The sequence below is a fragment of the Bos javanicus genome, chromosome 23 (assembly GCF_032452875.1).
Source record: "Bos javanicus breed banteng chromosome 23, ARS-OSU_banteng_1.0, whole genome shotgun sequence".
NCBI classification, from domain to species: domain Eukaryota; kingdom Metazoa; phylum Chordata; class Mammalia; order Artiodactyla; family Bovidae; genus Bos; species Bos javanicus.
The window spans coordinates 24,834,524-24,852,738 of NC_083890.1; the positions used below are offsets into that span (position 1 = coordinate 24,834,524).

At 42.6% G+C, this 18,215-nt stretch overlaps 1 protein-coding gene across 1 annotated transcript; it reads right to left on the reverse strand.

Annotated features, from left to right (window-relative positions):
- Positions 1-3,081: 3,081 nt before the first annotated feature.
- On the reverse strand, positions 3,082-16,915 carry LOC133236418 (glutathione S-transferase A2). Its single transcript, XM_061398434.1, has 7 exons — positions 16,778-16,915; positions 10,843-10,950; positions 8,674-8,725; positions 7,553-7,685; positions 5,122-5,263; positions 4,009-4,140; positions 3,082-3,453 (listed from the first exon to the last, which is right to left on the reverse strand). Exons 2-7 carry the CDS (start codon positions 10,927-10,929, stop codon positions 3,328-3,330), a joined length of 672 nt encoding a protein of 223 aa, XP_061254418.1. The 5' UTR covers positions 10,930-10,950; positions 16,778-16,915; the 3' UTR covers positions 3,082-3,327.
- Between the last annotated feature and the right edge of the window lie 1,300 nt (positions 16,916-18,215).

Consider the following 18,215-nt stretch of genomic DNA (forward strand, 5'->3'; position numbering starts at 1 on the left):
TGCATTCTTGTTTATTGCAAAGTAGTTGTGTTAGCTTTCTGTGGCCACTGTAACAGATGACCACACACTGGGTGGCTTTAAACAACAGAAATTTATTCCCTCTGGAGGCCTGAAATCAAGGTGTGGACAAGGTTGGTTCCTTTTGAAGGCTCTGAGGAAGAATCTGTTCCGTGATGCTCTTCTAGCTCCTGTCGCTGCCAGTAGTCCTTGGGGTTCCTTGGCTTGTGGAAGCATCACTCTGATCTGTATCATAGAAACGGAGGAAGGAAAAGGACATGGAACAGAAGGACTGATGGAAGAAGGTGAAGAGATGAGGGCATAAGAAAAGTGTCAAGGGGAAGAGAGGAGAACGCTCCAACTTAGCCTTCCATCAGCAGTTTTAGTTTCTCTTGGGAGCAGTTTATGTGGATTTATGATTTTTTTAAATTTTTATTTATTTATTTTAATTGGAGGATAATTACAATATTGTGATGGTTTTTGCTGTACATCAACACAAATCAGCCACAGGTATACATGTGTTCCCCTCCCATCTTGAACCCCCCTCCCACCTCCCTCCCCACCCTACCCCTCTGGGTTGTCCCAGAGCACAGGCTTCAGAAAAAGCAATTTTTCTATTCCAGCAAGCAGATTACTCTTAACTGAAGAGGCCCCACCTACTCTGAGCAGTGAGTATGGCGGATGCCATGGCTGAACACTAGGTGGCGCACTTGCACTCCCTGGGGTCTGGCATCCTAGGGCTTTAGGAAACTGTGGCTGTGACACCCGATTCTCCTGTTCTTGGGTGACTTCCCACAATTACAAATAAAACTGAGCCTTTTCCTTTCTGTCCTGGATCTCAGACAGAGATCTTTCCTAGATCTCTATTATTCCACTCATCTGCCTTTTGCGGCGCAAACCTTCTCAACAGGGCTGTCAGTGGCTGCCGTCTCTATATCAAACTTCCCATGGGAACCTGCCCCCCACCCCCACCCCACGGTCAGACGTCTGTCTCAGCACCCTGCTGCCGTCTTCAGTCTCCAGCTGTGTGATGCCACACTTCCCTGCCTCACAGATGCCTCCTCCTCAGATTCCTTGGCTGGCCCCTTCCCTTCTAGGCCGTCTCCTCAATCAATCACTGTCCTTAGAGCTATGACTTCCGATGCCAGGTCATAGATATTTGCTGTTTCCGTCTTGGTCTCTCCTGGACTGCTTACTCTGGGGGAAGTTAGTGGATCCATCAGGAGGACACTCAAGCAGCCCCGTGAAGAGGTGGACAAGGAGGTCTTCTACAGTAGCTGTGAGAGTCAACCATGTTGGCAGTGGATCCCCCATCCCCAGTCAAGCTTTCAGATGAGTGCAGACCCTACTGAGGGCTTGACTACAGCCTCCTGGGAGATCCCAACCCAGAACAACCCAACTAAGTTGCTCCCAGATCCCTGACCCTCGTAAATTGTCTCGGATAATAACTGGTCAGCTTGACTTCACTAAACTTTGGGGTGATTTGTTATGTAGCGGGAGATAACAGATACACCCATGCCTACCTCTCTGACCTCATCTTTCATAGTTTCTCACCATGCCTCCCACCATGCTTGCCTGCCTGCTGTGCCTCAAGTCCACCAAAGTTCTTCCTGACCAAGGCCCTGGTCCCTCTTGTTCAGATCCTATTACCCTGGGTCTTCTCATGCTGGCTTTTTCCAGTCAGTAAGGTCTTAGTCTGCTCTGACCACTCCTTTAGAGTTAACCATTGCCCCATCACCATCCATCACATTGCTCTTTTATTTTCCTTATATAATAGCATTCATCATTAAGCATAATTAACCTTTAAAATTGATTTATTTATTCATTATCTGAGCAGGAAAATGCTCATGTACCATTGCATCTTCTGTGCCTTGAAAAATGAAAGAAACAAAATAGATGCTCAGTAAACATTCACTAAATAAAACAGTGAATAAAAGCTTTTAAATATGTTTTATTGGAACCATAATCTTTAAGAGGATTTTATCAATTTCTGAGTCAAAGTCTAAATTTTTTTAAATGGGGTATGTTTGTCTGGCCTGTTGCCTTAGAATGTTGCAACTATGTTGAAAGCTTCAAAGGACAACATATTCAAACATAGCTGTAGAGTGCAGAGGGGAGGTGAGCAAAGACTGTGGGGATCACAATCAACACAGGTTAACCTTGTGCTGACACACGTGTCCAGGCAGCTCTGGTTGGAAGAATGTTTCAATACAGATTTGTTCTTTCAGAAGATTTTGGAAAATTGACAAGTTGCTATATATAATGGGCTTCCCTGATGGCTCAGATGGTAAAGAACCTCCTGCAATGCAGAAGACCAGGGTTTGATCACCTGGTCGGGAAGATCCCCTGGAGAAGGAAATGGCAACTCACTCCAGTATTCTTGCCTGGAGAATCCCATGGACAGAGGAGCCTGGTGGGCTACAGTCCATGTGGTTGCAAAGAGCTGGACACGACTGAGCTATGAACACAACACTATATATAATACCTCAAATCTTGATCCAATCCCCCCAGGACATTCAGAGTAATATCTACTTACATTTATATAAATATAAATATGTATTAAAATATATATTTAAAATATGTTTGTAAATACACACATATGTAGTATATCTCCATGAAAATGCTGGATGATGTAGGGATCAAAGACCAAATGCAAATAACTTTGTAACAGATCTCTGTGTGTTTATGTCACAAATTACCCAAGAATGATACTCAACAGGCATGATTTTGGATTAGAACGGCCCATTTTGTCGTTTCTCTTACTAATGTAACCTCCTTGACAACAGGGACTATATCTGGTTTGTTTATCCTTAGTTATCATGCTCCTGGAATACTGAATGTTCCCTATTAGATATAAAATAAAGATTCCATAACTGAATAGTAAAAGGGGTTGATAACGTGAAGGAAAGAGGTTGTCTGAAAAAAAGAGAAAAGTTTTAGGTTATGGGTCAGAAGAGCAGCAAAATGCAAAAAAGACTGTTTTTGTGACACCAAGCACGTCAAATGAAAATTTCTACTTAACTTGCTTTGACAGTGATAGCTGGTACATGCATAACTTTTTTGAACAGATCAAAGAGTCCATGATACTTTTTCTCCTTTTATTTATGTTTAGGTCTGAAACACATTCTAGGAGGAGATCATGATTTTATACGTGATCAAAACAAAATAGATTGTTTTGCAACTAAATCTGCATTCTAATTAAATCATCAACTATACTTTGAAAAAGTTTATTAGTTCCACAACAGCCAAGATCTACATTTAGGTAAAGCACTTCATTGTTGGAGAACTTCAGAAGAGTGATCCTGCATGTCGTGGGCAGCCCTGCCTGCTTTATTTAATCCTGAAAATCCTCTTTGCTTCTTCCAAATTTTTCTCATCCATGGGAGGCTTCCTCTGGCTGCCAGGCTGCAGAAACTTCTTCACAGCCGGGAGACTGCTGACTCTGGCTTTCAGGCCCTGCAACCCACAAGAGCACAGCTCAGAGTGCCGCTAAAGACGAGCCCTGTCACTGACACAAGCCAGGGACCCCAAGACCCTCCTAGACAAGGGCCAGCCAAGGCCCCTCCATCAGCACCAGCAGAAGGCTGGACACAGACACCAACTAAGACAGGAAGATGACAGCCCAATAGCATTTTCCCCAGAGATGTCTTAGTGCAAGACTCTGTCCAACTTTCTGAACTTCCTAATTATCAGTCCTGCAGGTTCACCCTCGAGTGCAGTATGAGGAAAAGAAATGTGTCAGATATCAAGACAGGAAAATGAAAATATAGGGCAATTGGGCTGGAAGTGAAGACAGAAAATATGAATGGTAATCCGTGAGGCAAGTCAGGACCAATCTGCTCTTGGAGGGGGAGAGAGACAGGCAGAGAGAGACCAGCATGTGAGAGAAGGAACAGGAGCCGAGGGGAGGAAACCACTCAGCGCGGACCCTAGCACCTCAGTCCCAGGGTCCAGAGAGCAGATGCCGAGGTGGGGGGTGTGTCTGGGCCCCAGAGCCGTGGGAGAACTCACCTTCAGCAGAGGGAAGTTGGCCAAAAGGCTAGGGTCCAGCTCTTCCACATAGTAGACAAGTTCAACCAGGTGGATGTCAGCCTTGCTCAGCTTGTTGCCCACAAGATAATCTTGTCCGTGATTCTTCAGCACCTGGCGAATGGAGGGGTCAGATCAGGGACACAGGTCCTGGCAGGCTGGACCCCTGCTCCTCCCCTGCTCCTCACCCAGCCCCACTTCTATCTCTGCCCCTCAGTGAGTGGGTGGGAACCTCAGACCTTCTGCTCCCCCTGACACATAAGCAATAAATTAATACTTGTGAAGTTAATGAAAGAATGATTTAAATTTTATAAAGATGACAGTGTTGGTTTAAGCTTTTTATTTACATATAAGCCTCCTGTATCTTACAATCATTTTTTTTTTCAGTTTGTGATTTCTGTTTAGCATGATTTAAGGTAGTCTAATCATGAAACATTCTCCTCTTACATTTAAAGAGAAATATTACTACTAAGATGTATACTAGGTGTAATGATGGAACATTAATTTCTTGGTTTTGTATGACTTTCTTTAAGAGTCTGAGAGCCATGTCCCCCAAATTTGTAGATTATTTTCTCCTGAATAACTTTTCCCCTGTCTTTTCATCTCTACCCCACCACCCCCATATCTGTTTAGATATGTTTCATCCACTCCCAAAACACTAACGCATTCTGCTGAATGGCAGCTGCTCTCATGTCTCCCTACACATGGTATCAGAATATTTTCTGATGTATTGCTGACATCATGCTTCTCTTGGATCAAAGCCCCTGCACCACGTTCTGAGGATCCATCTACTCCAGGCTCCAGTGTGGCTCTCAGAGCTTCTAAAGCCCAAGTTCTAAGTATGTGAAATTCCATTGAAAAGGGAATTCCAGATTGGTCTGAGTAAACAGAAATGTGGCTGAAAAATTATAACTTGGGTAAAACTGGTGCAAGTTTTCCTCATTGTTGATTTCTATAAAGTGCCCTGAGAATCAGAGTACTACATTAGTATTCAGACAGGCTCATAGAGGTGAAGGTCAATGCCCTAGCAATGCCAGGTACTATTTTCCCTTGTCCTTTGATCTCAGTGCCAAAAATACTGAACAGTCCACTCACTTTTTCAAATGCAGGGAAATAACGGTTTGTTGTTCTCTCTTTGATCTGAGCTATTTTAGCATCTTTTTGATCAGGTGGGCACAGTGGTAAATGCATGATCATTTCCCTCAAGTCTTCCACGCCCTCTGAGTACATATCAATCCTGAAAGACAAAATGACCAAATTGTCAGATATCTCCTGCCTTAGGTTTTACAGTTGAGGGGGCATCAAGAAATGGCAAAGTCATTCACCTCCATTGGGTGCATCTTTCTATGCCAGTCATACAGTTATGATTTTTTAAATTAATTTTAACATTTCATTCCAGAACAAATCATCTAGATAGATATATATGTCTAATATTTTTGTTATACACATGGCCAAATATAGGAAGAGCATATCAGTGACCCAGGCAGAGTCACAAGAATGAGAGAAAAGGGTGGAAGCAGGGCAGGCAACCACGAGACCACACTTGGGTTTGCCGTCTCTGCTGTGGTGTGGCCTGTCCACAGTTAATGTGGCGCATTAGTACCACCTCAGTCGTGTCGAGAGAGAATCCTGGCACCGCCACCCCCATCACATCCTTTTCCCTCTCTTGTCCTGTTATAGCACGAGGCTCATTTAGCTGCCCAATACCAGCACTCCTTTCAGGTACTTCCCATAGAATATGGTTTCACAATGCTCTCCATATACTGTTGCTGGACTCTGGCTTTGTTTGCATTTCTCAAGACTCTACCCAAAATATCCCCTGTAATAGTGCATTTCTTCATTCTGTTCCCACAGTGCATATTCCACATAATTTTGTTGTTTTTCTTCCAAAGATGACTTCCTACAAGAGTGTTCTTGAGTAAAAAGCTTTGTTGAAATATAACTCACATAGCAGAATGTCACGCTTTTCAAGTGTAAAACTGCGCAAGGGGTAAAGTCTCAGGATTCTGTACCATCATCATTCTCTAATTCTAAAATATTAGTATTTTCATCACTCCCAAAAGAGATTTTTTTTTTCAGGCATTCAACATTCCTTACTCTCTCCAGCTTTGGCAGTCACTAAACTGCTTTTGGTTTTATGACCAGGAGTGTCCTGAATGTGCCAGACAAACGGAATCTTACAATATGCCTTGTTTGTGTCTGGTTTCTTTCTGTAAGAGAATGTTTTCAAGTTCCCTCCATGTTGAAGCATGGATCAGGACTTCATTTCTTTTCGTGGTCACATAATGTTCCATTGTATGGATGTGCCTGCCTGTGTTCATCCATTCACCAGTTAATGGACATTTGTGCTGTTTCTGCTTTTTGAACGTTATGAACAACAGCGCTATGAACTTTTGTGTACAAGTTTTAGTGTGGTTGTATTTTTAGTTCTCGAGTATATTCCTAGTAGAGGATTGCTGAGTTGTATGGTAACTCATGTATAATTTTTTGAGTAATTGCCATATTTCATGATTCAATCATATGGTCCCATCACAACACAGAGGAGCCCCCCCTCCAAATACGGCTGCAATGAATAAGTCAGGCTGCTACATGTGAAGTGTTAGTTGTTCAGTTCTGCCTGACTTTGCGATCCCATGGACTGCAGCCCACCAGGCTCCTCTGTCCATGGGATTTTCCAGGCAAGGATACTGGAGTGGGCTGTCATTTCCTTCTCCAGGGGATCTTCCTGACCCAGGGATAGAACCCAGGTCTCCTGCATTGCAGGCATTATTTACTGCCAGAGCTATGAGGGAAGCCCCTGGCTGCTATAGACATACTCAAATGTTCCAGACAACCCTAGCATCTTGGGCTCAATATCTGCTAACCTTTGTCAAGCGACCAATTCATATAAAAGACTGATAAATAAGGTTCCTGGTCATCATTCTTATAATTTCTGGAACTTAAAAATCGTCTCCTCTAGAGACTTCCCTTCTAAGGCTTTATCCTCTAGACACTCAGGTGCTTTGTCCCTTGTCTCTAACTGTTGGTGGGTGTTAAGCTCAAAAGGGCCTGAGCTTCTGGTGTTCCACCGTCCTCCCAGCTTCATAGTCCATCTGTGTTTGGAGACCTCTGTCACCGTTCTATATCCATGGTGCACATCCTTACATAAACATATTAAAATGAATGTATTTAATTTATTTGTATGACTGTGCCGGGTCTTAGTTGTGGCATGTGGGAACTTTTAATTGCCGCATGTGGAATCCAGCTCCCTGACCAGGGATCGAACCCGAGTCCCCAGCATTGGGAATGCAGAGTCTTAGCCACTGGACCACCAGGGAAGTCCTACGTAAATTCTTGGTTCCACTTCAAGTTTACTCTCCCCGCATCCTCATAGGTCTCTGTAGTACTGGATCTCAGTTACATCATGAAGGTCTGTACTGCTGTTGGTCATGATCTCTGTGAGCACATCCTGCTCACTCAGGGAAGCACCTAAATTGTTCCTATTAATCACAGATGAAAGAACAGAAAAAAAAAAAAAATACCGTACAGGGCTCTCTCCTTCATGTCTTTCCCGTAGAGGTTGTATTTGGTGGCAATGTAGTTGAGAATGGCTCTGGTCTGCACCAGCTTCATCCCATCAATTTCAACCATTGGCACTTGCTGGAACATCAAACTCCCATCTTTTGAAAAAAGAAGAGAAGTAGAGTGAGATGTTGGATGAACCATGCTGTTTAATTAAACTGAAATTTTTTATGAATCAAACTTTTTGTTGAAATGGCTGAAGACATAAAAGGAAACAAAAATTTTTACTTGGTAAAATATCAGTAGGAATAGCATTTTGCTTTTAGCTTCCTGGAGTCCTTCTTATCAATTTGCCTCTTACTTTTCAATCTGTCATTTCACTTTTTATTTCCCATCCAAATGATGGTATGTGTCTTTATTTTATGTATTTGACTTGCCTTCATGGATTTTTTAGGAACAATATGGGAGAGGTTCTACTAGCCAGTTGCCAAGTCAAACGAGATATTTCTAAAGTAAGCCTCCTGTGGTTCATGGCGTTAAGGGCACTTCTAAGAGAGACTCCTACATTCGGTGTTTTGTATGCTCATCAAATCCCACCCCCAGACAGTGCACGGGGCAACCCTCTTTTTCCAACTCCATTGCTGCTGGCCCTTGTGCTTTATCTCCCTCCTCACACACTCACCTGGACTTAGAACTATTTCAACACCAGTTGGTTGGTTGAGTCTGCAATATTGCTACAATATTACTTTTTGAAACCCATTAATGAAAAGGACTCATGGCAATGGCTGGGCTTCTTTCTCTTCTCTTCTCTCTGATGCATGTGTTTTTCCTGACTTTGAGTGGGAGGGCTGTGTGGCATCCTGAACTGGTATGGTCACTCACAGTGCAGAAAGGCAGAGAGAGCACAGAGAGGGCATTCATGGGGCACCGGGGCTGGCTCCTTTAGCAGATACTCGAGTTCCAGCCCAAGTCCTGGGTGAGCTGCAAGACCTCCTAGAGGAGCCCCAACCTTTACCTTTAACCACGTTTCTCCCACTCCCCTGATGCACACCCACGATGCACACACATGGCATTGCTAGTGTTCTAACTTCAACTGAAGACTTTTACTAGATACTCCCATCAGAGGAATTTAGTTCTTGGTCTTACCGTTTCTTAGCTTATCCAGGTCTTCTGGTTGTTCTATAAATTTCTCTTCAAACTGAAAAACAGAAATAGTCAATGAGTCTTTGTTATTTCATTCCATAGCATTCATTGCTGAACTTGAACGTCCCCTGTCTGATGCTATGTAGAAGATAAGATTTCCAAGTTTGGTAGAGGGCAATGATTATGGCTTCTTGGAAATTCAGATTAGAGCCACCAAGATAAATGTGTGGCTTGTAGCACATAACTGCTTATTTTGCGGGTTCAGTTCCCCTCCTCACTGTCTCCATCTCTGTCAATCATTAGATATGCTTTGGGAGGAGGATGTCACTGGAGGGAACAGATAGCAAGTTCTAGTTATGGAGTTTTAATATCTCTGAAAGCCTTTCTCTTCCTATAAGGTCAGGACAGGGTATTGCATGTCCCCCATCATGGAGTATCCATGGGGTCAGTGATCCCCAAGATGTCACCAGGGGCCTCTGCTGTATATTACCTCTTCCCATTCAAGTTTATATTTTAAAAGGGGTCTTGATGGTGAGGGACTTCCTTTGTGGCTCAGACAGTAAAAAATCCAGCTGCAATGCAGGAGACCTGGGTTTAACCCCTGGGTCGGGAAGATCCCCTGGAGAAGGGAATGGCAACCCACTCCAGTATTCTTGCCTGGAGAATCCCATGGACAGAGGAGCCTGGCGGGCTACAGTCCGTGGGATTGCAGAGTCGGATATGACTGACTTTCATGGGTAGATTCTTGATGGTGAAGAGTTTGGGAACTGGGAGTTTCTAACTTGCTAAACAGTTTACTGTGGATCTGCATGAACTCACAGGGTCAGTCTGTGCAGTCTACATCTCCCCCTCAGGCTGGGCTGGACAAGAGGAGGCCTGGATGCTCTCAGCGTCTCAGCACCCTCCTGTGCTGAACTCAGTCCGCCCAGGAACTCTGAACACATTCTTGAACCCCAAGGCTGGATCGCAGTGAAAACCGTTGGTTGTTGATTATTAGAAATTAAACAACCTGGAATGGCACTGTTTGAATTTTTCTGTGTACTTGTTTCTTCACACACTTGAGAATGGATCAAGCATGAAGCAATCAAGAAAGTGTTATCTAAGGCTTAGGTAAACATGTTGTTAGGGAGCTAAGGGAGCACACTAGAGCTTCCCTTTGCAGAACCCCACCTCACCTGAAGCCCTCCTTTACTGCTCCCCGCTAAGGGACCAAATCTCCAGAGTCTGTCCACGACTCCCTCCCCAGGGAACCCTCACAGAGTTGCTGGATTCCTCTGACCTGGGCTGAGAAGTGCTTTTCTCAGTGACACCTCTAGAGGGCAGCACTCAACAGAGTCCCACAGAAACCTACAAATTTGCTGCGGGGAATATGGAATTGTAACTCTAAAATGTTTGGGTGTCCTTCTAGGTGCTCCCACCCCCCTTTTAATCACCCACACACTTGTCTGCATCCTCACTAGAGTGTAAGCTGCCCAAGGGCAGGGACTGTATCTGTTTCATTTATCCCTGTATCCATTCAGTTCAGGTCAGTCACTGAGTTGTGTCCGACTCTGCGACCCCATTGACTGCAGCACGCTAGGCCTCCCTGTCCATCGCCAGGTCCCGGAGTTTACTCAAACTCATGTCCATTTAGCTGGTATCCGTTAACCAGCTTCAATAACTATCAGTTCTATTATATTACCCAATTGTAAGTCATTTATATGCTTATCCCCCTTCCCTTTGTAAGAATTTGAAACAAATCCCAGATATCACATATTTTCATTTAAATACTTGAGTGTGTATTTCCAAAATATAAAAACTATTAAAAGTAACACAGTACATTATAATACCTAACACATTAACAAAAGTTACTGAATATATCTATTGATATTTAATGTTCACATTTCTAATTGTTGTATAACTGTCATATATAATATTTCACAATTTTAAAAATCAAATTCCAACTTAGGACCACACAATGTGATTAGTTTCTTAAATTTATTCTAATTGTTTATTCTCTTTGACAGGAAGAACATTTAATAATCCATAAGGACAAATCTGTTTATCTCTTAATAGCTGACAAATTTTCTTTAATGAAAAACAGCAGGTCATTTAGAAAGAAAAGTCTCCTAGCTCACGTGAGAGAAATAGTTTGATGCTGTCAATTTATATTCAACTGGAGATGAAACCTACCTCCACTCCGGCTGCAGCCAGGAGCCACCGAATGCACTCCATTCTGCCACGTCCATTGAAGTAGTGTAACTTGGGTTTCCCCGCCATGATGGCAGTCTCCTGGTTTCTCTAAACATTGATGAATGAATGAATGAATAAGTGAATGAATGAACAAAGATAAAACCACAGAAGCCAAATGCACTTTATGATATATGGCCGAACAGCATCAACAGTACTGAGGAAGTGTCGACCTCCTTCACGGCAGAGTTGGAAGAGTCCCTGGAATGCATTCCTTGGTCTGTATTCTCACCTCCTTTAAACCAATCATGGAAAATTGTACCAATCCATTCTCCAGTCTCCACTGGGTAAAATCTGATTGTCTTGGTAGGCTAAGAGGTAAGTCTGTGGTAAGAATGATGGGTGGGTATTAGAGAGGGAAAGGACTAGAGAACTAGTATATATGTATTTTTAATTAATGCATTTATTTGACTGTAATGGGTCTTCTCTGTGCCAGGCAGGATCTTCTTTTCAATTGCACCATGTGGGATCTTTAGTTGTGGCAAGCAAACTCCTTAGTTGTGGCATGTAGAATCTAGTTCTGTGACCAGGGATTGAACCCAGTCATTGTAGAGCATGAAGTCTTAGCCACTGAATCACCAGGGAAGTCCTGAGCCCTAGTATTTACTGCTGCTGCTGCTAAGTCTCTTCAGTCGTGTCCGACTCTGTGCGACCCCATAGACAGCAGCCCACCAGGCTCCCCTGTCCCTGGGACTCTCCAGGCAAGAACACTGGAGTGGGTTGCCATTTCCTTCTCCAATGCATGAAAGTAAAAAGTGAAAGTGAAGTCGATCGGTCATGTCCAACTCCTAGCGACCCCATGGACTGCAGCCTACCAGGCCCCTCCGTCCATGGGATTTGCCAGGCAAGAGTACTGGAGTGGGGTGCCACTGCCTTCTCCAGTATTTACTGAAAACCTCCTAATGGTCCTGCTCCAATAACCCCTTTGGATGTTTAATCCTCACAACAATCCCATGAAATAGTTTTTGTGGTTTTTCTAGTTAATAAAACCAAAGCTCAGAGGTTACATGGCATGTTCATAGTCATAATCCAGTTAGTGATGGATGCAGATATCCACACCTAGGATTAAAATGAGGACGAGGCTGGAACCTACACAGATGCAGGCCCTGGGACCCTGGGAGGGAGGGGCCATGAAGCCAGAGGACTTCAAAGAGAGTGAGGAGGAGGAGGTGGAGACAAAAGCCATGTTCAGCTCCTTGGCTGTTACACTGCGTTAGTTCAAAAGCTGAAATTAGGACTCAGATTTGCTTAACTGTTGTTCAAAAATCCTAATTCTTTCTACAGGCTTAGGACGCTAAGTCCTTCCATTTCCTTGCAATTCTAGATTCTACCTCTCTTGGTACATCTTCTATCTAGAACAAGGGATGTTGCTGCATGAACTTTACAATCTAGGATGGAACCGACATTTGTTCAATGTCTGTCACGCAGTGGGCATTGTCACAAATTAATCTTCATTTCATTTAACCCTCCCAAAATCCCTGCTGTGAAGTTTGTCATTGATCTCACTTTGCAGTTGGGAATATTGAAGTTTCTAGGGTAACTTGCCCAAAATAGGTGGTGGACCTGGGATTCAAAGCTACTTCTATATGAATCCAAAGCTTGGTTTCATTTTTTCCAAATGTGCATGACAATCCTTCAGTGGACTATGAAATCCACCAATTTTTAAAGTAGAAGAAAATAGAAATAGGAAATATCAAAGTGCCTTCTATGTTCAAGAGGTAAGCATCATTCCATGAAATTTTAGTTTTGCTGTGTGTATGGGTAAAGGAAAGCACATGTGCACAGTTATCTGGTCATTGGAATGGTAAGAGATACTTTGGTTGGGTCCACTCAATGAAGTTTAAAAGCCCTTGGTCTACAGCAGCCTGTCTGAAGGGTGGACATAGCAGGGGACAGAGAATGAAACTCAAAGGCTCTGGACAGAACTAGTTCTATTATGACTGTGAATGGAAACATACAGGACTCATAAAAAGCAGGAATCCCAAAGCCAGGATGTATGGACAAACAGCTGCATTTTCTATGCAAATCCCAATGTTTAGAAAGCACTAAGATTCTCTTGCAAAATTTTGTTGTTATGGAGCTTGGGACAAAAATATACTTCTCTTTACCCAATAATCATCTCCTGAAAAGTATACACGACATGAATTTTAGATACCAAATGTTTTCAATATCCACATTTTAAATGTGAGATCAACGGTCTAACCTTTGGAAAATAAAGGATCCCTTGGAAACCTATTTATCTCATCTGTCAGGAAGTTGGAGATTGTGTACATTGTACTTTTCTTATCATGGGGAACGGAGGAGCTGTGATTCAGCAGAATTCTGAGAAGGTGTCGCTGTGAGGTGGAAGTCGGAGATCCCCCTCACACTAAGCTCCTTCTCACACTAAGCTCCCTTATTCAATGACCAAGGATCACGTTACGAAGGGAAATGAATTTTTAACTTACATAATATTTTACCATATCTTTCTTATAATATCTTTCTTCATCTTTTGACGGCTGGGGCAAATGTGATATAAACCTCCTGGTCCCCAGAAAATGAGAACTAGAGAGATTCAGTGACTTGCCATCAGTCACACACGTGTGTTCCTGATTCACACTCAATAACTAGCAAGTGTGTCCACCTCTAGGACAACTCCGGGAAACGGCTTCTAGGATCCTATTATCAGGAGGAGGAAACTCGAGTTCAAAGACCTGAAGCTACTTTCCTAGCTCACTCCTTTTGTGAGCACTGGGGTCCTTTGAAGGCATCTTCTGACTTCTGATCTGGGGCTCCCTCTCAACCAGGTAACACTTATGCCCTCTCTCTGCTGATCTCTGAGACCTTCAATATTAGTTTGTTACCCATTCAGAATCCGTTAGTCAATTAACAATTAAATGGGAGAGAAGGAAACATGAAATTCATCAGTTCCTTTTCTGTTAGCTGATTCCTAGGACAGCAGAGCCTGGTGGGCTGCCATCTCTGGGGTCGCACAGAATTGGACACGACTGAAGCGACTTAGCAGCAGCAGCAGCCGGAGCTTGATATGAGGAAGCACAAGCTGGAATCAAGATTGCCAGGAGAAATATCAATAACCTCAGATATGCAGATGATACCACGCTTATGGCAGAAAGTGAAAAACTAAAGAGCCTCTTGATGAAAGTGAAAGAGGAGAGTGAAAAAGTTGGCTTAAAACTCAACATTCAGAAAACTAAGATCATGGCATCTGGTCCCATCACTTCATGGCAAATAGATGGGGAAACAATGGAAACAACAAGAGACCTTATTTTGGGGGGCTCCAAAATCACTGCAGATGGTGACTGCAGCCATGAAATTGAAAGATGCTCGCTCCTTGGAAGAAAAGCTATGATCAACCTAGATAGCATATTGAAAACCAGAGACGTTACTTTGCCAACAAATGTCCGTCAAAGCTATGGTTTTTCCAGTAGTCATGTATAGATGTGAGTTGGATCATATTTAAAGCTGAGTGCCGAAGAATTGGTGCTTTTGAACTGTGGTGTTGAAGACTCTTGAGATTCATTTGGACAAATAGAAGATCAAACCAGTCAATCCTAAAGGAAATCAGTCCTGAATATTCATTGGAAGGACTGATGTTGAAGCTGAAACTCCAATATTTTGGCCACCAGATGTGAAGAACTGACTCATTGGAAAAGACCCTCATGCTGGGAAGGATTGAAGGCAGGAGAAGGGGATGACAGAGAATGAGATGGTTGGATGGCATCACTAACTGGATGGATGTGAATTTGAGCAAACTCCAGGAGTTGGTGACAGACAAGGAAGTCTGGCGTGCTGCAGTCCATGGGGTCACCAAGAGTTGGACATGACTGAGCAACTGAACTGAACTGAACTGATATGAGGAAAAATGGATAAAAACATACCTTACTTTACCTGAAACCCTAAAAACTTACTATGAGTAAATTGAGCACTATTATAACTATGTTTGACCTTCACAAGGAGGTAGGCTTATATTCCCTGAAAGGAATGTCTGTGTGTGTGAGTGTGTGTGCTTAGTTGCTCAGTCGTGTCCGACTCTTTGTGACCCCATGGACTGCAGCCTGCCAGGCCCCTCTGAGCATGGAATTCTCCAGGTAAGAAAACTGGAGTGGGTTGCCATTCCCTCCTCCAGGGGATCTTCCCAACCCAGGGATCAAACCCATGTATCTTGCATCTCCTGCATTGGCAGATGGATTCTTTACCACTGCGCCACCTGTGAAACCCAAAAGGAGTGTACCCTGGGATAATCCAGTGTGAACTAAAGGAGCTGTATCTGGGAGCTGGTGGGGAGCAGGGCCCGGATGACAGCGTTTCTTAGCAGAAAGAAGGAAGGCTTAGAGGCTAACTGCTTTCCTTATGAGGTACATACACTCTGGGGGGTTGTTTAATCTCTTTACCTCGGCGTTCTCTTTTAAAATATAGTTATATCTACTAGTGAAGCCTGATGAGAAAATTAAAGTATGAAAAATTCATAATAGGGACCAGGAAATTTCCCTCCTGCTCCCAGTTGCTGGGAGATGGGCAAGTCTCCGAGCACACTGGGCAGTGTGTGTCTATTTACCTCTTGACTCAAAGGTCTTGTAGGCATAAGAACTTATACATAACTAAGTCATTCTGGTTCTCTTTTTATTTGGTTTGTGTGAAATATTAGTGATGATCACTGATTAGTTAACTTGGATTGCATGAAGTTTTTGGCAAAGGTTTAGGGAGATACATCTCAGCATATTTCCCTTTTGCAGCCCCAAGATTGTAGCTGGACCCTGGTGGAAGCATGCACCCTGCCTTGCCTTGCCCCTCAGGCCTGGCCCTGCCCCACTCACTCCCTGTTCTGGACTCCCTGGAATTTTTCCTGCCCTATCCCTCACCCCCTTTGCCACAGCAGGAGCTCAGGTTCTCACTCTCAACACCTGATGGAAAAAGATCCCTTCTCTCCAACCTCTGGTTCCTTACCTGAATATGCAGACCCTTCACAGATCTTTCTTTAACACCTTATTTCTGGTTGATGTCTTTGCGTATTTCCTCCTCTTAACAAGTTTCCTTCACAGCTTCTAAGGCCTTTGTTTCTCCCCCAATATTAGTACTTACAACAGTGCATTAACTCCTGCATTCTGATTCGAACGTCGCTCAGTTGTGTCCAACTTTTTGTGACCCCATGGACAGAGGAGCCTGGCAGGCTACAGTCTACGCAGTCTACGGGATTCTCCAGGCAAGAATACTGGAGTGGGTCGCCATTTCCTTCTCCAGGGGATCTTCCCAACCCAGGAATTGAACCCAAGTCTCCTGTATTGCAAGCAGATTCTTTACCATCTGAACCACTGGAGAAGCCCTGTACCTTCTAGCCAGGTGAATGTTTGTGCTTTTTGAAAGCTCGTTTCTGCTCCCGTATTATTTAGTTTTCCATCCAGACCACTTTTGGAGGTTTGCCAAGAGTTGTTGAAACCCAGAGAGAGAAGGGGACTTGCCAGCTGGCTAATCACAGCACAGAGTTTGTTGACATTCAGACTTATTCCTATAATGATATATCTTAATTTTCAGTCTTCACAGCCCACGTAGTATTACAATGTCACAGTTTGCACCCGTTGTGTGTTGACTCTGTCTATGGAGAAACTTACTTCAGCAAAAACATCTACTCTCTCGTTCGCACTGGTCATATTCTCCGATTGTCTAAAAAATTCTTTTTTCTCTTCACATCATGAATTTTTCCCAGATCTGAGTTCTCACACTTAGTGTTTTACATTCTTTATTTTTACACTTCTGTAAAGCTATATTCAACAAAAGTAGACTAAACAACTTGAAATGTCCCTTAAGAAACCACGATATGAGTACAAAACAGTTTTTCTTGTGCTATGGGCACATTATACTGACATATAAAATCAGTACTTACCTTAGGACTGTCTGTCTCACACTTGGCTCAGCCCCTGAATGCCAGGTCCACATGTGTTTATAAGCTGCTCTTACAGTTGACTAACTCCGCCTCTTTCAAGAGGGCAAGAGCCCAGTTAGGGAGAAAGCTCTCCTACAGTGTTCAGAGCTGCAGATTCCATGCTAGATTAAAAAAAAAAAAAAAAATGATGAATCATTCCCTTATCATGATACAACTAGTTAATATGTTCCTTTCAAGGTTGGCAATTAAAGATTAAACACAAAATTTCAAGTTGCTGGACCCACTCTGCCAGAAGGTGAAGTTTTGAAGTATGACTTTTTCTTTCCTTCAGCTTTTTTAACCATGAGAAAAAAATTGAAATATAGTTACTTACAATGTTGTGTTAGTTTCAGGTGTACCGCAAAGTGATTTAATTTTATGCATATATATAGTCTTTTCCAGATTCTTTATGCTTATCAGTTATTGCAAAATACTGAGTATAGTTTCCTGTGCTATATAATACATCCTTGTTGCTTGTCTCTTTTACATATAGTAGTGTATATATGTTACTCCCTAATTCCTAGTTTATCTCTCTGCCACCTTTCCCTTTGGTAACCATAAGTTTGTTTTTTAGGTCTGTGGATCTATTTCTGTTTTGTAAATAAGTTCATTTTTTTTTTTTTTTACAATTCACATATAAGAGATATCATATGATATGGTATTTGTCTTTGACTTACTTCACTTAATATGATAATATCTAGGTACATCCATGTTGCTGCAAATGGCATCATTTCTTTCTTTTTTTATGGCTGAATATTATTCTATTATATATATGCAACATCTTCTTCATCCATTCATCTGAAGATGGATATTTAGATTTCTTCCTTGTCTTGGCTACTGTAAATAGTGCTGCAATGAACACGGCACATATCTTTTTGAATTAGAGTTTTCTCTGGCTATATGCCCAGGAGTGGGGTTGCAAGATCATATGGTAAGTCTATTTTTAGTTTTTTAAGGAACCTCCCTACTGTTCTCTATAATGGCTGCACCAATTGACATTCCCACCAACAGTGTAAGAGACTTACTTATTCTCCACATCCTCTCCAGTATTTATTTTTTACAGACTTTTTAATGATGGTCATTCTGACTGGAGTGAGAGGATGCCTCACTGGAGTTTTTATTTGAATTTCTCTAATAGCTAGTGATATTGAACATCTTTTCATGTGCCTTCTGCCCATCTGTTTGTTAAATTATGTTTCTTTGAAAAAACTTAATGTAAGGTTTTTGTGAATTGGATACAAGGACTAGGGCAGATGATAAACCTCTACTGTGGGGACACCAGGGAGCTGGTATCATTAAAGGGCATGTGCACCTCTGGAATACTTTATTGCATTAGGTTGTGGATAAACTACAGGACACTCAAATTTAGGCACACAATAAATAATTTTTCAAAAAAGTA